The 22722-nt window shown below is 37.0% G+C and overlaps 1 protein-coding gene across 1 annotated transcript in view; it reads right to left on the bottom strand.

The window, feature by feature from the left end:
* Nucleotides 1-381: 381 nt before the first annotated feature.
* The window catches only part of CLGN (calmegin), a 45623-nt gene continuing 23282 nt past the window's right edge, over nucleotides 382-22722 (bottom strand). Inside the window, exons 7-15 of the mRNA XM_027956258.3 lie at nucleotides 22423-22615; nucleotides 18886-19075; nucleotides 9968-10081; nucleotides 9698-9848; nucleotides 7873-8088; nucleotides 6498-6623; nucleotides 5716-5875; nucleotides 4394-4494; nucleotides 382-2594 (exon numbers count right to left, since the gene is read on the bottom strand). Of these exons, the coding sequence (XP_027812059.1) occupies nucleotides 2514-2594; nucleotides 4394-4494; nucleotides 5716-5875; nucleotides 6498-6623; nucleotides 7873-8088; nucleotides 9698-9848; nucleotides 9968-10081; nucleotides 18886-19075; nucleotides 22423-22615 (1332 nt within the window). The 3' untranslated portion in view covers nucleotides 382-2513. The remainder of the gene's footprint in view (nucleotides 2595-4393; nucleotides 4495-5715; nucleotides 5876-6497; nucleotides 6624-7872; nucleotides 8089-9697; nucleotides 9849-9967; nucleotides 10082-18885; nucleotides 19076-22422; nucleotides 22616-22722) is intronic.

Here is a 22722-nt window from a genome sequence, read left to right as displayed (position 1 = left end):
AAGTTAAAAACCACAATTGACAAAAGAAAAACTTCACAGATGCCTAGAGTATATTTAAATTTTATAGTAAGATATTTATGTTTTAACTATTCTGAATAGTTTTCACTGAAAACTATTAGTTTTCTAAATTAGTATTCTAAATTTCTAAGGTTCATTAACTTCATTACTAGTAGTTAATATTGACATGTAAGGAATTTCATCCTCTGTCTCCTGCAAATGTGGACTGATGCATCAAAAAAGCTCTTGGTTCTAGAAGTCTATATCTTTCTAGAGGAATGACCAATGGAAGCAAGGCTACCTTAAAAAAAAATCTCAAGAAAAAGAAAGCTACTTTAGTCTGATCAAGGTAAAAAGTCCCCCCAAAATAAAGAGCAAAATACATGAATTTTTCTCCTTTATTAGAGAAAAGGATAAAACTTAAATCATTTAAAACAACAGAGTCAGACTGGGGTGGTAGAAGGAAAAAATGATCTCATTATTAAAGAAAACTCTATGCTTTGTCTACTGAGTGAACGTAGCACATGTTTTTAAGTTTTGGTTAAACCTATCAGCCAACGGTACATTCACAGAGGGGACACCCACAGGAAAGAGCAGAGAAATGGCAAAACTGGCTGCTCAGATTTTACCACTGTAAGCTCATGGACTTTAACCAAATGTTAAAGTTTAAATGAATATGCAATCAAGAAATTTTAAAAAGCTTTAATAAATCTTTAGGGGAAAAAAGATCATATACAAGACACTTGTCAAGCAAGAAGTTTCCCATAAAAATTTATCTCATGAAGTAGTAGTTTACTTTCAAAAACATTCTCATCTAGAATCACTCAATGTGTCTACTTCATTTAAAGTACATAGCAAGAAAAGGAGTCTTTGCAAGATGTGTTAGGTTTAATTAGTATTAAATAAATACAAAGTATGGTTAGCTATGTATTAAATTGTCCACCACCAATATATGGAAAATTCAGAACACAGCAATGAATAAAGTACTTATTTTCACTTTCAATTCACTGTCTGAAATAAGGAGTGAATAGTGGCTACTCTAGCTATTTGGCTTCCTTCCTTCAGTCACAGGAGAAGCTAGAAACTCATTTTCTTTATACATGAGCTCTAAATATATTAGTGGGGCTAGCCCAGTGATGGGATATGTATGTTCATGAAGGAATCCAAAGTATCACCCAACTAGTATAGAGTTCTCAAGATAGTATTAAAGTAGTTTCATGGCCTCAAAGATTTATTTCACCTTCTAAAGGGTTTATCACCCAAACATGAAAAATTCTTAGATATATTAAATGGAATAATACAGTTCTACTATAATGCACTTCTGTAACTTCTGGTACCTACAGTCATCCCTTGGTATCCATGGGAGATTGGTTCCAGGACCTGCGGCAGATATCAAAATTCACAGATGAAGCTCAAGTCCCACAGTTGACCGTCTTTATCTGCAGATTCTGCATCGGAGGATTCAACCAACTACCTACCATGGAGTACTGTAGAATCAATTGGGGAAAAAATCCACATACAAGTGGACTCATGCAGTTCAAACCTGTGTTGTTCAAGGGTCGGTATTTTAAAAGAGGAGCAATAATAGTCTGTCTACCATAGAGGGAGCTTTAAAGCTAGATAAGACAATATTTTTGAATTTGTCAGAAAAACAGGATGATCAATATCTATCAGCCACTAGAATCTCTTACTGATCAGACCCCAATAATAATTTACCTATTAAAGTAGGTATTGTTTAAAAAAAAAAGAAAAAATGCTTAAATTTTGTTTTTAAGACCAATGTAGGCATAAGCAATCTTGTGAATAGGGTAAGCTATTCTGGCATAAAAGAACTATAACAGCTTGAAAAACAACTGTAAACCATTTCATTTTGATAAAACCTCATCTCTGTATTCAAATGTAAATATGCTGCACTATTAACCGGTGATTCTACGAATGATAAGACACATTTCTGTTTTGTTGACTGACCTGTCAACAAAGCACCTCTTTAAAGTGAACAATGGACTGTAACTATAACTTGACACAAACTGGGTACATGTGGGTCACATACAACACTTTCAGTTGTTGGTAAAACCAAACAGCCATACAGAAACTTTATTGCAATCAGCTCTGTACAACAGAACTCTCTCACTTATACTAGAGAACTACCAGGTATATTGTAGTATAGCCATTTAAGGGGAAATTCCAATAACTGCCTTGTCCCATAGCAGTGAAGCATATTATTTTGCTCTGTAGAAACTAAAACTCTCCAAACTATGGAAACTGTGTAACCTCTAATGATATAAATCTCTTGAAATCTGATATGTAACGTGCCACTTTTCTTTTATTCTAAATTCAAAGACCAGGTAACTTCAAAGGTTTTTCATTTCTGAAAAAGAAGATTAAAAGAAATGTCTGAGAGAATAACATTGCTAGATAGTAGAAAAGGGATGTGCAGATTGACAAGCGCAGTTCTGGCACACGGACTTGAGAATGCCAACTTGCTCTCTCAGGAATGAAAAATACTTGAATACAGGTTACTCCTTCCGTACTCTTCTTTTGCGTACTGACTTCATTGGCCCATCTCCAGATCCTGTGCTCTCATCTGCCTCTTTCATCTAGGAAAAAACGTGATGAAAATGGTTATTTTCAGATAGTAGGCAATGAGTAGACAGTAGTATATAAAATATTTATTTTAAAATACCTCTATTTCTAAAATACATGTTTCTAATCAAATGCTTTATACTAATTAATGATCAGTCAAAAATGTATATATAAATTGATGTGTTTCAGTTTGTTCATCTTTTGCCATGATTGCATTTTTAGAGTAACTCTGCCTGTCAGATATGCATCTGACAAGGGATAATGCTAACAGCTCAGTTCACGATTTTATCTCATGATTTCCAACCTAATCTAATGTCATGGTTCATTAAAGGTGGCATAATGTTTTCATTGTGGATAGTAACCACTAACTATACCAACACAATGTCGCTGTAATAATGAACTGCTGCACTGGTTTTACAGAGACTTTTCCAGAACTTCTGGCACACAGTACTTGATAAAAATTAGGAGAGAGGAAAGGGAAACATCAAACTTATGGTTTGGGTTTTTCCTATGCTTTAACTCGTATCCTTCCAGAATAATCATTTGTACATAAGGTAAACTTGTGTAACAAATAATGGGGGTGTTATACAAAATAGTTAAAATTATTTCTCAAGGTTATACTATATAAAAATTTATTTATTTTAGCTCACTGACAAATGCATAAAAGATTAAAAGATTGGAACATGGAATTAATATGCTTTTAGAGGTACACAAAGTATTTTTTTATAAAGCAAAATATAACTAGAGTAAGTGTTCCATATATAAGTCCAAGTATTATTATAAAAAGTGTAACAGAGGGAAACAAGGACCATGTAAAACTATGTTCTGGAAGAAACTTTCTTCATCCAGGTCCCTTTCAATAAAGATATTTGTAATGATCCCACAAACCCATTTAAACACTCACAAGACACTTAAGACTAGTAACCAGGCAAATGTACAGAAAAAGCTTTAGAAAACACTTAAAACAATAAAAACAGATGTTTATTTGGGTGATTTCTTCAAGCAGACAAAACAGAATGTTTATTTCATCATATACAACAGTCCAGGCATCATGGACATTTACCCTGCCTAACTCTAAGCTACAAGAGTGATGGGGACAGTGACTCTGTCAGGTTAAGATTATGCAGCTCTCAAAAGGCCAGAGAAGTAGAGAAAACGGCCTTTTGGGGGTATATAGTAGGTTAAAAAAAAGAGAAGGAAAAAAGAAACCTCTGGTTCTGAATTATACCCTGGATGATTCTGATTTCATAACTGACTATAAAAAAGGGCACTATGGAAAGTTTTACTACACATCAGGATGGGGAAAAAAAGGGCAGACATATCAAGTTAATGAAAAAACAAGCTTAAAGATTTGAGAAAAACACCACTACTAGACACAGTACTCCACTAGCCAATGAACGAAATCCTTTAAAATTTTACAGTAAATATAAATGTGACAGAATGTTTTCACAATGTCTATAAAGAAGACTGCCTCATAATAAACATAATTACCTCTTAAATATTCAATTGGTCTGCTTATTACACCTTTCAACAAAACACTTTAATAAAATTTTGTTTTTAAACAGATGTAGCTATTTTGTAAACCAAAGGCTTATTTTATACGATTTCATTAGGCATTAGGAAGATATAAATTAGTTTTTTCATGCTTTCCTTATGGATACATTTTATACCAATATGTATGCTCTTAAGAAAACTGGGAGAAAATATGGCAAAAACTTCTTCACAAACGAGATCACTACTTTTATTAAAATATTTTTATAGACTAACAATCGTACATAGAAACTAGTTTATTTTCTGTTAAAGAGATGCTTACCTCATCCTCTGATCCAGACTTATTGGATTTATTACCTTCTTCTTGTCCTTCTATAATTTCAATTTCTTCTTCACTCTTTTCCTCAGGTTCACCTTCCTCTTCTAGAAGTTTTTATTAAACAGATTTTATTCAAGGCAAAAGACTCAATGAATTAGAATTTTTCTACTGAAGAGTATTAAGTAAAAGTGGAGGAGTACATTTAAATTTCAATATTTGAAAGCAATTTCTTCCATTAGACATTTTTGAAAATTAAATACAAGTACTCGTTATTTTACCACAACTCACTGGAAAAGACCCTGATGCTGGGAAAGATTGAGGGTGTGAGGAGAAGGGGATGACAGAGCATGAGATGGTTCGATGGCATCATCGACTCAATGGACATGAGTTTGAGTGAGCTCTGGGAGATCATGAAGGACAGGGAAGCCTGGCATGCTGCAGTCCATGGAGTCACCAAGAGTCGGACATGACTGAGCAACTGAACAACAACAATAAATATATCATCATATCTGAGGAAAGGGGCAGGTTTAAAGAATTTTAAAGCATTCAGTCTGTATGTGAAATGAAAATCAAAGAATATATGTGTGTATGTATATACATAAATATATATGTGTGCTTTGAGAGAGCATGGTTTTTAAGTCAACTGTTTCATCAACTATTAAGTTAAAAATAGTGCTCAAAATATAATGCAGGTTATAAAGGGCTCATTCTGGAGCCTGGCTTGGGACATCTGGCAAACATCAATAGTTTTATTGCTACTTAGATGTATATAAGGAAGTCTCACTGGAGAGGTACCAAAAAGCTGCAGCTGTCTTCAGTTCTAACATCTGGAGTTTAGCTGAGAGCAGGAGGGGACATATGATTCAGCAATCCTTTGAAGAGATTAAACTACTGGTTTGATATGATAAAACTATCTGATAAACAACAGCCCTTGGTGTGGATTTTGTTGCTGCAGACACCTGTCTTAAACCAACTACTCTTCCACAGAAGCTGTGATCTGTGCCTCCCATCTCATCCTTGGAGGCAAGAAAAACCCTTGCAAAAAGCTATGACCTATGGGATTGACAGCTGCTAGATTCTGAAGCAACTGAACAATTCTGACAACTCTTTCTTCCTAGAAGAGAGAGCTCATACACTGGATGTCTGCTCAGGTACAATCCAGGCAAGGATGGTACTCCTCTTCACCACAGTCACGCACTCCTGGGGATTCAGATGGTATAAATCTGACAACAGACAAGTGCAACAGCTAGTGGTTCCCACTTAATCTACTGTTCTTAATGAGCTCTGCCCAGGGTCCCCTTTATATATCGCCATCACTGTCCTACCTTTTTCAACAATTTCACCATCACTTTGCTTTTTTTCCTCTTCCAAGTCAACTGGCTTCTCCAGGGCTGCTTTCTCTTCCTTCACTTCCTGCTCCAGTGCTCCCTTTGTTTGTGGTTTACATATGTCCAGTTTTTTGAAAGCCACATCTTCATATTTTTTCTGTGGTAGTTTAACATAAGCTATTTTTACTAGAAGCAAAGCACTATTAAAAAAAACATTTTCTTTTTTTGCAATGACGGGTAACACACATGCGCTGAAGAACTGATGCTTTTGAACTGTCTTGTTGGAGAAGACTCTTGAGAGTCCCTTGGACTGCAAGGAGATCAAACCAATCCATCCTAAAGGAGATCAGTCCTGAATATCCATTGTAAGGACTGATGCTGAAGCTGAAATTCCAATACTTTGGTCACCTGATGCGAAGAACTGACTCATTTGAAAAGACCCTGATGCTGGGAAGGACTGAAGGCAGAAGGAGAAGGGGACAACAGAGGATGAGATGGTTGGATGGCATCACCGACTTGATGGACATGAGTTTGAGCAAGCTCCGGGAGATGGTGATGGACAGGGAAACCTGACATGCTGCAGTCCATGGGTTTGGAAAGAGTCAGACGTGACTGAGCAACTGAACCGAACTGAACTGATATCATACACGGTGAACTAACAGTAAAAACTTATATAAGAAATTTAGTTTATTACTTTTAAGAACCACTGACTCCATTTATTGAACTCCTAAACACTAAGAGATTTTTTTTTTATGTTGAAGAAAATTCATTTTCTTTACCTTTACTTTTCTTGGCCAACAAAATGAACTAATCAATGCTATTGGAAGCGCTGCTGTCAAGAGGTAAATGAACCAAAGCCATGGGCGCTGTTCAGTAGCTGACATCAATTGTTTGAATATACCAGGCTGAAAAAGAAATAAGCATAAAAAGGCTATTCAGATTTTATAAACCTTCATTCATAAATACAGCCTATGAAAACAAAAAAAGTTATTTCACCTAGGTAGTTTTCTACTAAGGAGTCAAATTTATAAGGCAAAAAATATTTTTCATTTTATACTTTGTAAAGTTTAAACAATCTTTAAAAAAAAAAAAAGTTTATCTGGCATGCCAGTTCTTAGTTGTGACCTGTGGGAACTACTTCCCCAACCAGAGATCAAACCCAGGCCCCCTGCACTGAGAGCGCTGAGTCCTAGCCACAGGCCACCAGGGAAGTCCCTTAAACAATCTTTAATTATTCACATGCATTGCAGTTTAACACTTGGTAGAAGATACATTATATTATACAAGTGAATATTGCTAATTCTCCAGCAAGAATTAAGACAGCTTCCTTTTCTGGTAAGTTTCAAGATAGTACTATGCTTCATGGATGTATTATTTGGTTCATTTAGAAGTAAACTCTCTAACTCATTCTGTACTTTTAAAGAACTTACTAAAAAAAAAAAAGTCAACCTAAGGATAGCTATGTTTTTTCTTATTTCTTAACAAATTTCACACACAACTTTCAGAAAGGAAACTGTTTTCCTTATTAAAATGTTTTAGTTAAAAGAGTTTCAAAATGAGAATCCTTTTACCTTTATTTACTCTTTTGAGGTTTTTGCTAATATTCAAAGAAACCTAATATAAGGTACATTTTTCTTTATGGTAATTGGTTTTAAAGACAGATAGATTCTCCAAGATGTACTGTGTTGAAATATTTAGCTTAAGCTTTCCTAAGCAGTGTTAAGATTTGGGAAAAATAACTAGAACATAATAATTAAATTTTAAAAATTTCTATACTCCTCTAAGTGAAAAGTAGTTAAAATGAATAAAGATTTAGATTTCTGTTCCCACTTAGGCCTTAAACTGATAAGGTGACAAGATATTAAGTCTCATTTCTAACAGTAGTAATAACCGTCTCATTTCTATAAACATCAAAAGGCATTCAATCCATTTATGTTATCATAATCTAACAAATGAAAAGAAGACATATATAATTCACTATATAGTTTATAATGAAGTTATAATTTGGTGAAGCTCATATTCTGTCTACATAGATTTAAATATGTTTCTTCATCATTTAGTAATTATTGTATCTATTGACTCATCAAAAGGCCATCTGTATAACCTATAACCAGGACGATACCCTATTATTATCATATGCTAAATACTGTGTACCTCATTAGCATTTTCTATCAGTATCTTCACTCCCCAACCATCTGCAGCCCAGCGGTCTGCTACTTCCTTTTCTGAACAGATAATAAAATTATCAAAGTAGATATCAGAGGTCATGGACCAAAGCTCTAAACCAAGAGCACGGAAAGAAGTCAGAAGAAATGGGTGATTGTCTTCAAAATAATCTGGATTAGGAATTTTTCGAGGACTCCAGACACCCTGGAAAAAAAATAATTTAAATACATTTTCAAACAATAATTTCATTATAAGTGTTACTCAAGAAGCAGTTGCTGTTGAATGAAATTAGCAATACTAACTGGGAAAAAGAAAACTTTAACTGATAATTAATTCATTAGTAATTCACTAGAAATAAAATCTTGTTTCCTCTTATCCTGTACACGATGTTACCTATGAATAATACTGACTTTAAACTCAGCAAAAAAAAGAGGCAGAGTGAAAAATCCCACAGAAACTTGAGTATTTAAATTTCACAACTGATACTATATTAGATGAGTTTCTTTTTTTACATTTAGTAAAGATACTCAAGGCACGATATCATTAAAATTGCTCAAATCAAAGAGATTACTGTATGGCAAAAATGGAACCATGTCTTTTAACATACACTTATGATGGGCATCAACAGTCACTCATGGTTGAATCACAGAACAATTATTCAACACAGAACTTCCATTAAGTCTTAAATGATTAAAGTCAACCAAAGCAAATAAACTGGCCAATGTGATCACTCACTGACTCAGTCTGCCATCACCTATGACTATTCTGTGCCAGGCACTATGCCACCTGCTCTGCTGTGATAATCAAGGCGGACATGGTCCCTTCATCATGGCGTTTAAAGTCTAATGAAGGAAAGACAGATCTCAGACAAAACAGTTACCAAAACAGTCATTCTATGAAGAAAAACTATGGTGAGCAAAAAGAATCTATAACTGTATGTATATAAAATAAATGTTAGAAAATGTCAGTGAATAATTAGATAAAACTACAGCGTTAAACGGACAACATAAGGACTTCTACCCCAAAAGCTAAGCATACTCAAAAAAATCTGTTTTATATTAGGAAAAAAAATTCAATTTTAATAAAACCTGAGAGTAAGGAACGCATTATTTAAGCACAGACTTCAATTACTAAAATGTACAGTGTGAGTCCTCTTGATCAGAACTCAGTTCTTATATTTAATCCTAAAATAAAATATTCCAAAGTGATGTCAACTGATTACTCAGGAAAATAGTATGAAGTGATTTATCTTTAGTTATTAGTTTTATTACCCCAGGAAATTAAAAGATGCTTTACTTTAAAAAAAAGTATTTATTTATCGGCTGTCTCAGGGCTCTGTGGCTGCACTGACTTTCCCGCTAGATGTGGCAAGTGGGGACAACTCTCTAGTTGCAGAGGGCAGATTGGAGAGAACACTGTGGTGGCCTCTCCTGTTGCAGACCACGGGCTCCTGGGCACACAGGCTTTAGCAGCCGTGGTTCCTGGGCTCTAGCAAACAGGCTCAATAGCTGTGGCATACCGGCTTAGCTTCTCCCCGGCTCGTGAGATGTTCCCTAACCGGGGATCAAACCCGTGTCTCCTGCACTGGCAGGCAGATTCTTTACCACTGAGCCTCCAGGGAAGCAAGCCCCACTTTATTTTTTAAACATAAATTGGTTGCAGTCTATTTTCTTTGACTTCAGATAGCTAAGGCACATTATTATAAACCAAATTTCCTCAAGTTAACATAACATTATTAATAACTAGATGTATAAGAGAAATAGGCACAGCATTTTAAAAAGTTTACTGTGGGACGGGAATAAGTGGTTATTACCTGGTAGTTAGGGTTATCTATCATCGGCGGTCTCCATACTCCTTTGTATTTCGGATTATCTATCATGGGAGGGCTCCATTCACCACACCCAATCCGACATGCTGGGTTAGAAATATGAGGTGCCTCCCATTCTCCATCCATGTCTTCATTCCTTAGGGTATTAGAACAAAGCATGCGGAGTGACCTCAAGACTCCTGTCAGTCATATCAATGGTAACAAAAGAGCATGTAAGAAGCAGGAAACTGACATCTGAAGGTGAAGAATGCTTACCAGTCAAGGGGTTTCTCAGCATGAGGATCAGGAATAAATTTCGGTTCATTATCAAGCCAGCCATCAGGTTTAACAGCACTTGAATCTTCTATTTGGGCAGGTTCACTTTCATCCCTGTAAATACAGTATTTTATGCTAATTACTAATTATTCAAACAGTTAAAAATGCACATTACAGAATTCAGAAGGTACCAATAGGCACTTCCTACCTCTGTGAACAGAAGAGAAGCAAAAAGCAAAGGAGAAAAGGAAAGGTAACACCCATTTGAATGCAGAGTTCTAAAGAATAGCAAGGAGAGACAAGAAAGCCTTCCTCAGTGATCAGTGAAAAGAAATAGAGGCAAACAATAGAATGGGAAAGACTAGAGATCTCTTCAAGAAAATTAGAGATTCCAAGGAAACATTTCACGCAAAGATGGGCTCAATAAAGGACAGAAATGGTAGGGAACTAATGGAAGCAGAAGATATTAAGAAGAGGTGGCAAGAATACACAGAAGAACTATACAAAAAAGATCTTCATGACCCAGATAACCATGATGGTGTGATCACTCACCTAGAGCCAGACATCCTGAAATGTTAAATCAAGTGGGCCTTAGGAAGCATCATTACGAACAAAGCTAGTGGAGGTGACAGAATTCCAGTTGAGCTATTTCAAATCCTAAAGATGACGCTGTGAAAGTGCTGCACTCAACATGCTAGCAAATTTGGAAAACTCAGCAGTGGCCACAGGACTGGAAAAGGTCAATATTCATTCTAATCCCTAAGAAAGGCAATGCCAAAGAATGCTCAAACTACCACACAATTGCACTCATCTCACACGCTAGTAAAGTAATGCTCAAAATTCTCCAAGCCAAGCTTCAGCAATACGTGAACTGTGGACTTCCAGATGTTCAAGTTGGTTTTAGAAAAGGCAGAGGAACCAGAGATCAAATTGCCAACATCTGCTGGATCATCAAAAAAGCAAGAAGAGTTTCAGAAAAAACATTTATTTCTCTTTACTCACTATGCCAAAGCCTTTGACTGTGTGGATCACAATAAACTGTGGAAAATTCTTAAAGAGATGGCAATACCAGACCACCTGACCTGCCTCTTGAGAAATCTGTATGCAGGTCAGGAAGCAAGAGTTAGAACTGGATATGGAACAACAGACTGGTTCCAAATAGGAAAAGGAGTACGTCAAGGCTGTATATTGTCACCCTGCTTATTTAACTTCTATGCAGAGTACATCATGAGAAACACTGGGCTGGAAGAAGCACAAGCTGAAATCAAGATTGCTGGGAGAAATATCAATAACCTCAGATATGTAGATGGCACCACCCTTATGGCAGAAAGTAAAGAGGAACTAAAAGCCTCTTGATGAAAGTGAAAGAGGAGAGTGAAAAAGTTGGCTTAAAGCTCAACATTCAGAAAACTAAGATCATGGCATCTGGTCCTATCACTTCATGGAAAATAGATGGAGAAACAGTGGAAACAGTGGCAGACTTTATTTTGGGGGGGCTCCAAAATCACTGCAGATGGTGACTGCAGCCATGAAATAAAAAGACACTTACTCCTTGGAAGGAAAGTTATGACCAACAGAGACAGCCTATTAAAAAGCAGAGACATTACTTTGCCAACAAAGGTCCATCTAGTCAAGGCTATGGTTTTTCCAGTAGTCATGTATGCATGTGAGGGTTGGACTATAAAGAAAGTTGAGCACCAAAGAATTGATGCATTTTAACTGTGGTGGCAGGAGTCAACGTTGACATTTTAGGAATCAGTAAACTAAAATGGACTGGAATGAGTGAATTTAACTCAGATGACCATTATATCTACTACTGTGGGCAAGAATCCTTTAGAAGAAATGGAGTAGCCATCATAGTCAACAAAAGAGTCCGAAATGCAGTACTTGGATACAATCTCAAAACGACAGAATGATCTGTGTTCGTTTCTAAGGCAAACCATTCAGTACCACAGTAATCCAAGTCTATGCCCCGACAGGTAACTGGAGAAGCTGCAGTTGAATGGTTCTATGAAGACCTACAAGACCTCTTAGAACTAACACCCATAAAAGATGTCCTTTTCATTATAGGGGACTGGAATGCAAAAGTACGAAGTCAAGAAACACCTGGAGTAACGGGCACATTTGGCCTTGGAGGACAGAATGAAGCTGGGCAAAGGCCAACACTTTTGCCAAGAGAATGCACTGGTCATAGCAAACACCCTCTTCCAACAACAGAAGAGAAGACTCTACACATGGACATCACCAGATGGTCAACACGGAAATCAGACTGATTATATTCTTTGCAGCCAAAGATGGAGAAGCTCTCTACAGTCAGCAAAAAAAAAGACCGGGAGCTGACTGTGGCTCTGATCATGAACTCCTTATTGCCAGATTCAGATTTAAACTGAAGAAAGTAGGGAAAACCACTAGACCATTCAGGTATGACCCAAATCAAATCCCTTACAATTATACAGTAGAAGTGAGAAATAGATTTAAGGGACCAGATCTGATAGACAGAGTGCCTGATCGGCGAAGGTTCCTGACATTGTACAGGAGGCAAGGATCAAGACCATCCCCAAGAAAAAGAAATGCAAAAAAGCAAAATGGCTGTCTGAGGAGGCCTTACAAATAGCAGTGAATAGAAGAGAAGCAAAAAGCAAAGGAGAAAAGGAAAGATATACCTATCTGAATGCAGAGTTCCAAAGAATAGCAAGGAGAGAGAAGAGTCATGTAAGGTAGTCATGTATGCATGTGAAAGTTGGACTATAAAGAATGCTGAGCACCGAAGAATTGTGGTTTTGAACTGCGGTGTTGGAAAAGTCTCTTGAGAGTCCCTTGGACTGCAAGGAGATCCAACCAGTCCATCCTAAAGGAGATCAGTGCTTAGTGTTCACTGGAAGGACTGACGCTGAAGCTGAAACTCCAATACTTTGGCCACCTGATGCAAAGAGCTGACTCAGTTAAAAAGACCCTGATGCTGGGAAAGATTGACGGTGGGAGAAGAAGGAGACGACAGAGGATGAGATGGTTGGATGGCATCACTGACTCAATGGACATGAGTTTGGGTAAACTCCAGGGGTTGGTGATGGACAGGGAGGCCTGGTGTGCTGCAGTCCATGGGGTCACAAAGGGTTAGACACGACTGAGCAACTGAACTGAACTACAGAGTATGTTAGACCTTTTTTTAGTCCATTTAAAAACTCATTCATCTTTTTATATTATTTGTTGAAGTAATAATATTTTGGCTCTATTGAGTTAAATAAAATATATTATTAAAATTAAAAAGAAACCATTCATCAACAAACATATACAGAAAGACTACAACATGTCAAGACTGTTCTAGGAGCTCTATTTTATATAAATATATATCTGCTTTATTCTTAACAGTTTCATAGTTTTCTCCTTTGTGAATAAATAATAATTTATCTATTCTCTAGGATATTTAGTGTTTCCCAAAACTTACTATAACAAATAATGCTACAATTAATATCCTGGAATATATTAGAAATTAGTAAGCAATTAGTAAGCAACTATATGAATTAAAATTTTTTCCAGTTTCTTGTGTATTTTTATGTAGTTTATGGTGGGGATTTTTGTCATAGAAAAATAATTTATTTTCATGTAGCTGAAATTTATTAATATTTTCCTTTATGATTCTTTAATTTTATGCTCTATTTGGAAAGGTCTTCCCTACTCCAATATTATTTTTTTAAACTCCCCATATTCCGGTAATTTTTATATTTTCATTTAAAAAATAACATTTAGAAAGTAAGCTCCAAAGTATATAAACATAGTCACAGTAAGTATAGAATAGAATTACTAATATAATTTTCGTCTTTTCAGAAAAGCAGGAATTTTATCTAGAATTTACATTATGCTTTTCCAAACAAAACTTGAATAACAAACTGAAATAATTTACTCTATATATGTGAAGACTGAATAACAAAACTGAAATAATCAACTGTATACATGTAAAGACTTGTACTTTCCTGATATCAATATTATCTGAAGGTCTCTTAGGGCTTGGAGTAACCTGAGTTTAAAATTTAAGGCTCTTTAAGTACTTTATAAAAGAAACCCTCACAGATTTCACCTATCATAATGAGATTGGTATATACAGTTTTTCTCTTAAAGGGCAAACCTATGTCCCATCCTTACTGTTTATAGGCAGACAAATATAAAGCAGTTAGAAAGTATACACAGATGAATATAGTCCTCTTTTTTCTGACACCATGAACTCATGGAAGTGATACACTGGTAAGCGACTAATTTTTTTAAAGGTACTGTTCTTCCTATCTTGCACAAGTTACTTCCCTCTTATACTATTTCCCTGAAGGCAAAGACATTTTCATTGCTAACCAGTATCCTTCTTTATTTACAAGAGTTTAACAAGGTAACACTTGGTTTTCCAGGAGCAACATTCTATGCTTTCAATAGGTAGTAACCTCAATGTTTACAAACAAGAACTTGAACAGGAATAGACACTTTCCACAATGAGGTACACAGAGAAAAACTGGTTTAAAAAAATGAATAGATCCTCAGTGACTTGTTTATCAAATGTAAAGCAGTCTAGCACATTTTTAAGTGGCATCTCTCCAAAAGAGATGGGGAGCCATATATAAATATTTAGAGAAACAATGGCCAAGTGTTACCCATGAGCAGTATAATATTATCTGAGAGTAGACTGACTTGGGGTAGCTCCTCCTGGCCGCTGCCCATCCTTGGACACAGGGTAGCTCCTCTTGGCAGGGCACCCATGTCCAAGGTAGGAGCAGCGGCTGCGTTTTGCTGGAGCAGCCATGACGAGATACCCCACGTCCAAGGTAAGAGAAACCCAAGTAAGACGGTAGGCGCTGAGAGAGGGCATCAGAGGGCAGACAGACTGAAACCACAATCACAGACACCTAGCCAATCTCATCACATGGACCACAGCCTTGTCTAACTCAATGACACTAAGCCATGCCCTGTGGGGCCACCCAAGACGGGCGGTCAAGGTGGAGAGGTCTGACAGAAGGTGGTCCACTGGAGATGGGAATGGCAAACCACTTCAGTATTCTTGCCTTGAGAACCCCAAGAACAGTATGAAAAGGCAAAATGAGAGGATACTGAAAGAGGTACTCCCCAGGTCAGTAGGTGCCCAATATGCTACTGGAGATCTCCAATACTTTGACCACCTGATGTGAAGAGCTGACTCATTGGAAAAGACCGTGATGCTGGAAAAGATTGGGGGCAGGAGAAGAAGGAGATGACAGAGGATGAGATGGTTGGATGGCATCACCAACTCAATGGACATGGGTTTGTGTGGACTCTGGGAGTTGGTGATGGACAGGGAGGCCTGGTGTGCTGAGGATCATGGGGTCGCAAAGAGTCAGACACGACTGAGTGACTGAACTGAACTGAGACTGAAATACATTTAAGATGTACACTGCAAAACCTAGAGCAACCAGTAAAACAACAGACTACAGAGGAAAAGCCAAAAGGCCATCAGAAAGAAAAAACAGAAGGCTCAAGAAAGTAACTCAATCCAAAGATAGTCAGGAAAAAATTTTATAAAAAGCCACAAACTATATGGGACAAAGAGAAAACAAACAGCAAGACAGCAGGTTTATATATAACTGTATCAATAAGTGCATTAAATGTAGATGACTTAAAACATTCCAATGAAAAGGCAAGACCCGAATACAGCTGACTACAAGAAAATCATGTGAAAAATAAAGGCATATACAGGTAACGCTCAAAATCCTTCAAGGTAGGCTATACAATACATGAATCGAAAACTTCCAGATGTACAAACTGGATTTAGAAAAAGCAAAGGAACCAGAACTCAAACTGCCAGCATCCACTGGACCATAGAAAAAGCAAGGGCGCTCCAGAAAACCTTCTACTTCCACTTCAGTGACTATGCTAAAGCCTTTGATTGTGTGGATCACAACAAACTGTGGAAAATTCTGAAAGAGATAGGAATACCAGACCACTTTACCTGCCTCCTGAGAAACCTCTTTGCAGGTCAAGAAGTAGAACTGGACATGGAACAATGGAGTGGTTCAAAGTTGGGAAAAGAGTACATCAAAGGCTGTATATTGTCACCCTGCTTATTTAACTGATACACAGAATACATCATGTGAAATGCCGTACTGGAATAATCACAAGCTGGAATCAAGATTACAGGAGAAATAACAGCAACCTAAGACATGCAGATGACACCACTCTAATGGCAGAAAGCAAAGAAGAACTAAAGAGCCTCTTGATGAGGGTAAAAGAGGAGAGTGAAAAAGTTGGCTTGAAACTCAACATTCAAAAAACTAAGATCAAGGCATCCAGTCCCATCACTTCATGGCACATAGGTGGGGAAAAAGTGGAAACAGGGGCAGGTTTTCTTTTCTTGGGTTCTGAAATCACCATGGACAGGGACTGTAGCCATGACATTAAAAGATGCTTGCTCCTTAGAAGAAAAGCCACGACCAACCTAGACAGCATATTAGAAAGCAGAGACATGACTTTGCCTACATAGTCAAAGCTATGGTTTTTCTAGTAGTCATGTGTGGATGTGAGAGCTGAGCCATAAAGAAAGCTGAGTGCCAAAGAACTGATGCTTCTGAACTGTGGTGTTGGAGAAGACAGTTCAGAGTCCCTTGAATAGCAAGATCAAACCCATCCATTCTAAAGGAAATCAACCCTGAATATCATTGGAAGGACTGATGCTGAAGCTCCAATATTTTGGCCACCTGATGTGAAGAGCCGACTCACTGGAAAAGACCTGATGTTGGGAAAGACGGAAAGGCAGGAGGAGAAGGGGGTGTCAGAGGATGAGATGGCCGGATGGCATTACTGACTCAATGGATGTAAGTTTGAGCAAACTCTGGGGGATAGTGAAGGACCCAGAAGTCTGGCATGCCACAGTCCATGGGGTCACAAAGAGTCAGATACAACTTAGCAACTGAATAACAACAACATACAGGTTACAGGTAAATAATGGAAAATAATATTCAGTGGAACTGAATGATTAAAAGAAATGGGAGTGCTGATCTAGCATCAGACCAAGTAGATTCCAAGACAGAGAGTATTATGACTTTATAAAGAACATTTCATAATAATAAAAAGGTCAGTTCCTCAAGAAGTCATGAAACACTGTGAACTGATCTAGTGATCTAGACCTTCAAATTACACAAAGCAAAACAAATAGAACTCAAAGGAGATAAAGACAAATCTACAGAGGTTAAAGCGTCTGCCTCCAATTCGGGAGACCCGGGTTTGATCCCTGGGTGGGGAAGATCCCCTGGAGAAGGAAATGGCAACCCACTCCAGTATTCTTGCCTGGAGAATCCCTTGGACTGAGGAGCCTGGTGGGCTACAGTCCACGGGGTCGCAAAGAGTCGGACACGACTGAGTGCCTTTACTTACTTACAATCAGAGTTGAAGACTTATTTTCTCTTCCCAATAAGAGAACAGGCTGAAAACCATTAGGAATATAAAGGCTTTAGAACAACACTATCAACCAACCTGATGTAAGTGACATTTGTAAATGTTTTCTGACAACAATAGAATTATATTGGGAGTTAAAGTGAAAATCATATCTGGAAAATCCATAAATAATTGACAACAAAGTAACACTTTAAAAAACATGTGAATCAAAGAAGAAATCACTAGGGAAATTATAAAACAGTATGAATGAATATTCTCAGAAATAGTAGACATTTGTGGAACATAGTTAAAGCAGTGCTGAGAGAAAATTTATAGCTGCTTCTATCAGAAATTATTTTCTACCTTAAAAAAGCAGAAAAGGGAAGCAAATTAAGTCCAAAGTAAGAAGAATAGAAAAAAGGCCAACAAAAACTAAAACAAAAGCCCGTCCTGCAAACAGCTCAATAAAATTGATAAACCTGTAGCTAAATGCATCACGAAGAAACTTGATACAGAAAAGAAAGAGGGGATATCAGTATGGACATTAAATGGATGCTCAGAGTAGAACAATGACATCCATATTTTTTTAAATTAATCTCGATTTATATATCACACTACATGTAATAACAAACTTCAAACAGAGTTTTAGTCAAAATTATTTGTCTCGAAAACAAAAAGTCTTTGTCATGTTTAGGCACAGTATCTTAGGAAGATGCAAAAACCATGAATTTTCAAAGATAAATATTGACAAACTGGACTTCATAAAAATTTAAAACTTCTGCTCTCTACTAAAAGAACTACGACAAGCCCGGAGTGGAAGGCAGCGTTTGCATCCTGCTGCTGCTGCACGTGTGCTCACCACGTCTGACTCTTCTGCAGCTACACGGACTGCAGCCCACCAGGCCCCTCTGTCCATGGGATTTCCCAGGCAAGAAGACTGGAGTGGGCTGCCATTTCCTTCTCCAGGGGATCTTCAGGGGTCGAATTTCCGTCTCTTGCATACTTTGCCTTCGCAAGCAGATTATTTAATGTAATGTAACTAGTGCCTCCTGGGAAGATGAGCGCATCCCATATAGTTTTATAAGATGCTGAGGATATGGCTATTTAAAGCCAACTAATCATTAACTGCAACGACCACAACTATGTAAAATATGCACACACATATATAGGAAAGATCAAACCGGAAATAGAAGTTAAAGCACTGGTGCTTGAGACTCGTGGTATCTTTTCCCCACAGCACTGAAGAATACAAAATGAAATATACAGACTGGAGGTATACATTATATATATATATATATACACACACACACACACACACACACACGTGGGAAAAGGGAACAAAATTAATTAAAATGAAAATTAAGATAATTAAAAGGTAGGAAGTGCAAAATCCATTTCAGAGAAGTATTTCTCCTAAAAGTCAAAGTATTTCTGATGTTTAAAAGAATGTGTTTCATTGGTTGTAAACCTCACTTCTATGTTACATTTCATTACTTTGCGCCACACAGTGCTTTGCTACTGGATTCTTTGCTTACCAGTCTTCCGGTTTGACAGCAGAAGCATCAGGGATTTTTGCTCTCTCATCCCAATCATCAGGTTTTTTATCACTGGGATCTTCAATTTCTTTGGGAGGATTGATAGGAGGAACCACATCCTCTAGGAGGCTTCCTTTGTTTACAACTATCTGATCAATTAATACTTCAAAAGTGTCATCTGGATTCATCACTAAGGACCAATTTAAACATATTACACTTATCATATTGATAGACATGTTAAAGATAATCTTCTAAATAAAAAAACTACCCTAAACTTCATGGGTAAAATTTTCTCTCAACCAGAATAGACGAATTAGCAATGTATTAAATCAAAATATGCAAAAATCACTAAATATAATGTTTTCTAAAACCAATCATAAAATTTTAATAAAATGCTCCATTACTTCTCAAATTTAAAAAAAAATACTCAATTGCTAACTCAATTTAGGACTCATAACCATTCAGCGTTAGTCTTTTATAGTTACAGAATACAACCCAATCTTCACTATTTTAAAATAATTTTTTGAAACGATCTCAAACTTTAAAAGTTACAAGTATATATAAAGAACTTCACTTTTTCTTGAATTACTTGAGAGTAAGTTATTGACCTCATCTATATCATCCCTGAACGTTTTAATGCACATTTCCTATAAACAAGGACATCCTTCTATATAACCCTAACCTAGACGCCAAAATCAGGAATTTAACATTCACACATTCCTATGATCTAGAAACCTATAAAACTCATCAGCACTTCAAATTCATTGATTCCTACATTGTAGTGTAAAATATTTTAAGGATGATTGAAAACACTCAAGCTCATGCTTTGGTATGCTGTTCGAGGTAAACTCTAGCTCTTTAAAAGTTACCACATCAAAAGTTTCATAACGACTCCCGTGATTATAAAAACAAAAGAAAAGCTCTCTCTCCCTTCTATAAACATGGGGTGGGGAGTCACTGAGTACAAATTTTATCTTTGGAAAGAATGGTAGATAAAAAGTAATAGCTTAACATTTGCTTTTAGTAAAGTAAGTTAAGGACATGGTGGTGGTAGTGGTGGTTGAGCTGCTAAGTCGTGTCTGATTCTCTCCGGAGCAGGAAGCCTCTTCCTTCTCCAAGGGATCTTCCCCACCCAGGGATAGAACCTGGGCCTCCTGCATTGCAGGCTGATTCTTTACCAACTGAGCAACCTGGGAAGCCCAGTTAAGGAAGTAGCAGCTGCCAATAAGTCAGGATGATCTTGACTTAACTAGCTATGTGACAACCACTTTCTGAAAAAAACATTACTGAAGTAATCTCCAGAGGTTTTCAGTCACAACAATGCCAAATTGTTTATATCAAAATCAAATATTGCAATTTACATACAAATTCAAATAATGCAAATGAAGAGTTAGCGTCTCCTCCCTTCTCTTTTTTCTCCACCATTTTCTATTACAGCCAAGACTATAAAACTGTATTACTACACAAAGGAAAAAAGTCAAGACCGAAGAACAGCTAACAATAAGATCTTAAATGCAAAAATGTACTGCTGCTGCTGCTGCTGCTGCTGCTGCTGCTGCTAAGTCGCTTCAGTCGTGTCCGACTCTGTGCGACCCCATAGACGGCAGCCCACTATGCTCCTCTGTCTCTGGGATTCTCCAGGCAAGAACACTGGAGTGGGTTGCCATTTCCTTCTCCAATGCATGAGAGTGAAAAGTGAAAGGGAAGTCGCTCAGTCGTGTCCGACTCTTCGCGACCCCATGGACTGCAGCCCACCAGGCTCCTCCATCCATGGGATTTTCCAGGCAAGAGTACTGGTGTGGGGTGCCATCACCTTCTCTGGCAAAAATGTACTAGACTCTTTCTAATTCAAAAAAGGCATTTCTCAAGAAAAACCCCTAAAAGAGTATTTTCTGACTCAATTTTGCAACTGAAGTATTTTAAAGTTACAGTAACTCCAAAAAAGCACATCACAATTACATCACTTTGACATCTTTGTCAAAAATCTTTAGCCAAAAAACTTTCCGTTTAGAAAACGGCTTTAAATATTCTAAATGAATTCACCACAAAAGGCACTGGATTATAAACTCTTTTTAAGGGAGTCTGTAAGGTTCTTAGAACAACTACAGGATAATGTTACGAAAATATAATACAGACATTTTTAAAGGAAAAAAGTCCTTTAAAAGTGGATAATCCTAGCACAACAAAGTTTTTGTGTATCAAAGTAAGAAAAACAAATGTTTAAGAATTTCCTTGAATTTAAATTCCAGCTGTACCAATTACTTTTATTTCCTAGGGCAAGTTACTTAAATTAAGGCAAAATAAAAACTGCTCACCTCACATGACTCTTCTAAACAAAGTGCCTAGCACAGAGCATGATGCCTATCAGGTGATTAATAAAAGTTAAGACTTTTCTAAGCTTTTGGTTTTGTTTGCATAATTTGTCTAGTGGCCACCAGAATGTGCCTCCAACTTTTCTTTCCTTCCCCATTTTGATATTATAAGCTGAACATTTTCATAGTTATCTTTTTGTATTGTACTGCACAGAAAGAAAACCACTACTGCAACATTTGAGCTGCTTCCAATTTACAGTATATTTTTACACACAGGTCATTTTCTTCCTTCTGGATTATTTTCTTTGGATAAATTCCTGAAAGTGGAATTGTGTCCTCTGAAATATATACTATCATATTGGTTTTTACTGGGTTTATACAAGGTCTAATTAAAATTCATTTTTTTTCTGTTCTAGTTATAATTTCTCATTATTTCCATGTTTTGACAGTTTACCTTACGTTCCCCCAAATGTCCAGTACTATTTTCCAATTTCAGAGAAAGGTCTTTGATATTAACATTAAAAATAAAATTGGTCTCTGCCTTGGCAGACAAAAAGGAATGTTTCTGTAACTGCAGTGTTGAGGAAGAAAGTTGATACATGTTAGTCTTGGATGGAGTTCTCCTGTTAGGTCCTGACATGCTCGGATTTTTAGTAATCATAATACATAACCATATGTACCTGGAAAGAGGAGAAACAATCCTGTATAATGTTCCTCCCAGTCTATGTATACTCAAACTCCCAGCTGCAAAAATAAAGCTAAGTATGTTAACAGATGGTTGCTGAACGCTTTCCCTTTAACTACCACCAGGCAGGACCCAACAATGACAACTGCCTACAGAATAAAGTCTAATGTTAAGGGTTTCTCCCTCTTTACCCTTATTTTCCAGTTTTGTCAGCATCACTAATGTCAGGGTACCTAAATATCCCTTCCCTCTCCTATGTTCCACATGGTATACCTAAACTTAAGATTAGGTCAGATGGAATCACCTTGCCCAGGTTTTCGCGAAGCTTCTTAACTGAAAGCAGGATTGCCTTTGAGCTCTTAACTGTGTCTCACATGGCGCTTTCCTTTCTGCCTGTGCTGTAAGTACGTGTGTCTGATTTTCCTAAAAAGATAAATCCTTAACAGAAGTACCTTGCTTGCTTCTCCCAAAGCACTTGCCATGAAAATACTGGCAGTCAGCAAACACTTTTAAATTAATGAATGAATTAAAAGGATATACCAAGGGTATAAAGATGAGTCTTCCTGTCTGTAAAGAACCTTTTAAGGTCTACATCTGGAGGTTTGGCATGCTTTTCTTCAAAAACTCCAGTTTTGGGATGTTTATGTCTGAAGATAAAATGAAGTTTATAATCTTCTCCACATTTATCTGGTCCAAACATAATGGTATAGGATGTTTTATCATAGAAATTTTCCTTCAAAGGGAGATGAGTATTAGGATTAGTCCAGAATTGAAATACTTAATGAATTTCTCTATTCTACCCCATTGGGTAGAGTTCACAAAAATGTATTAAATGCTAAT

This window comes from Ovis aries, chromosome 17 (assembly GCF_016772045.2).
Source record: "Ovis aries strain OAR_USU_Benz2616 breed Rambouillet chromosome 17, ARS-UI_Ramb_v3.0, whole genome shotgun sequence".
Taxonomy (NCBI): domain Eukaryota; kingdom Metazoa; phylum Chordata; class Mammalia; order Artiodactyla; family Bovidae; genus Ovis; species Ovis aries.
This window is presented reverse-complemented; position numbering and strand designations above follow the sequence as displayed.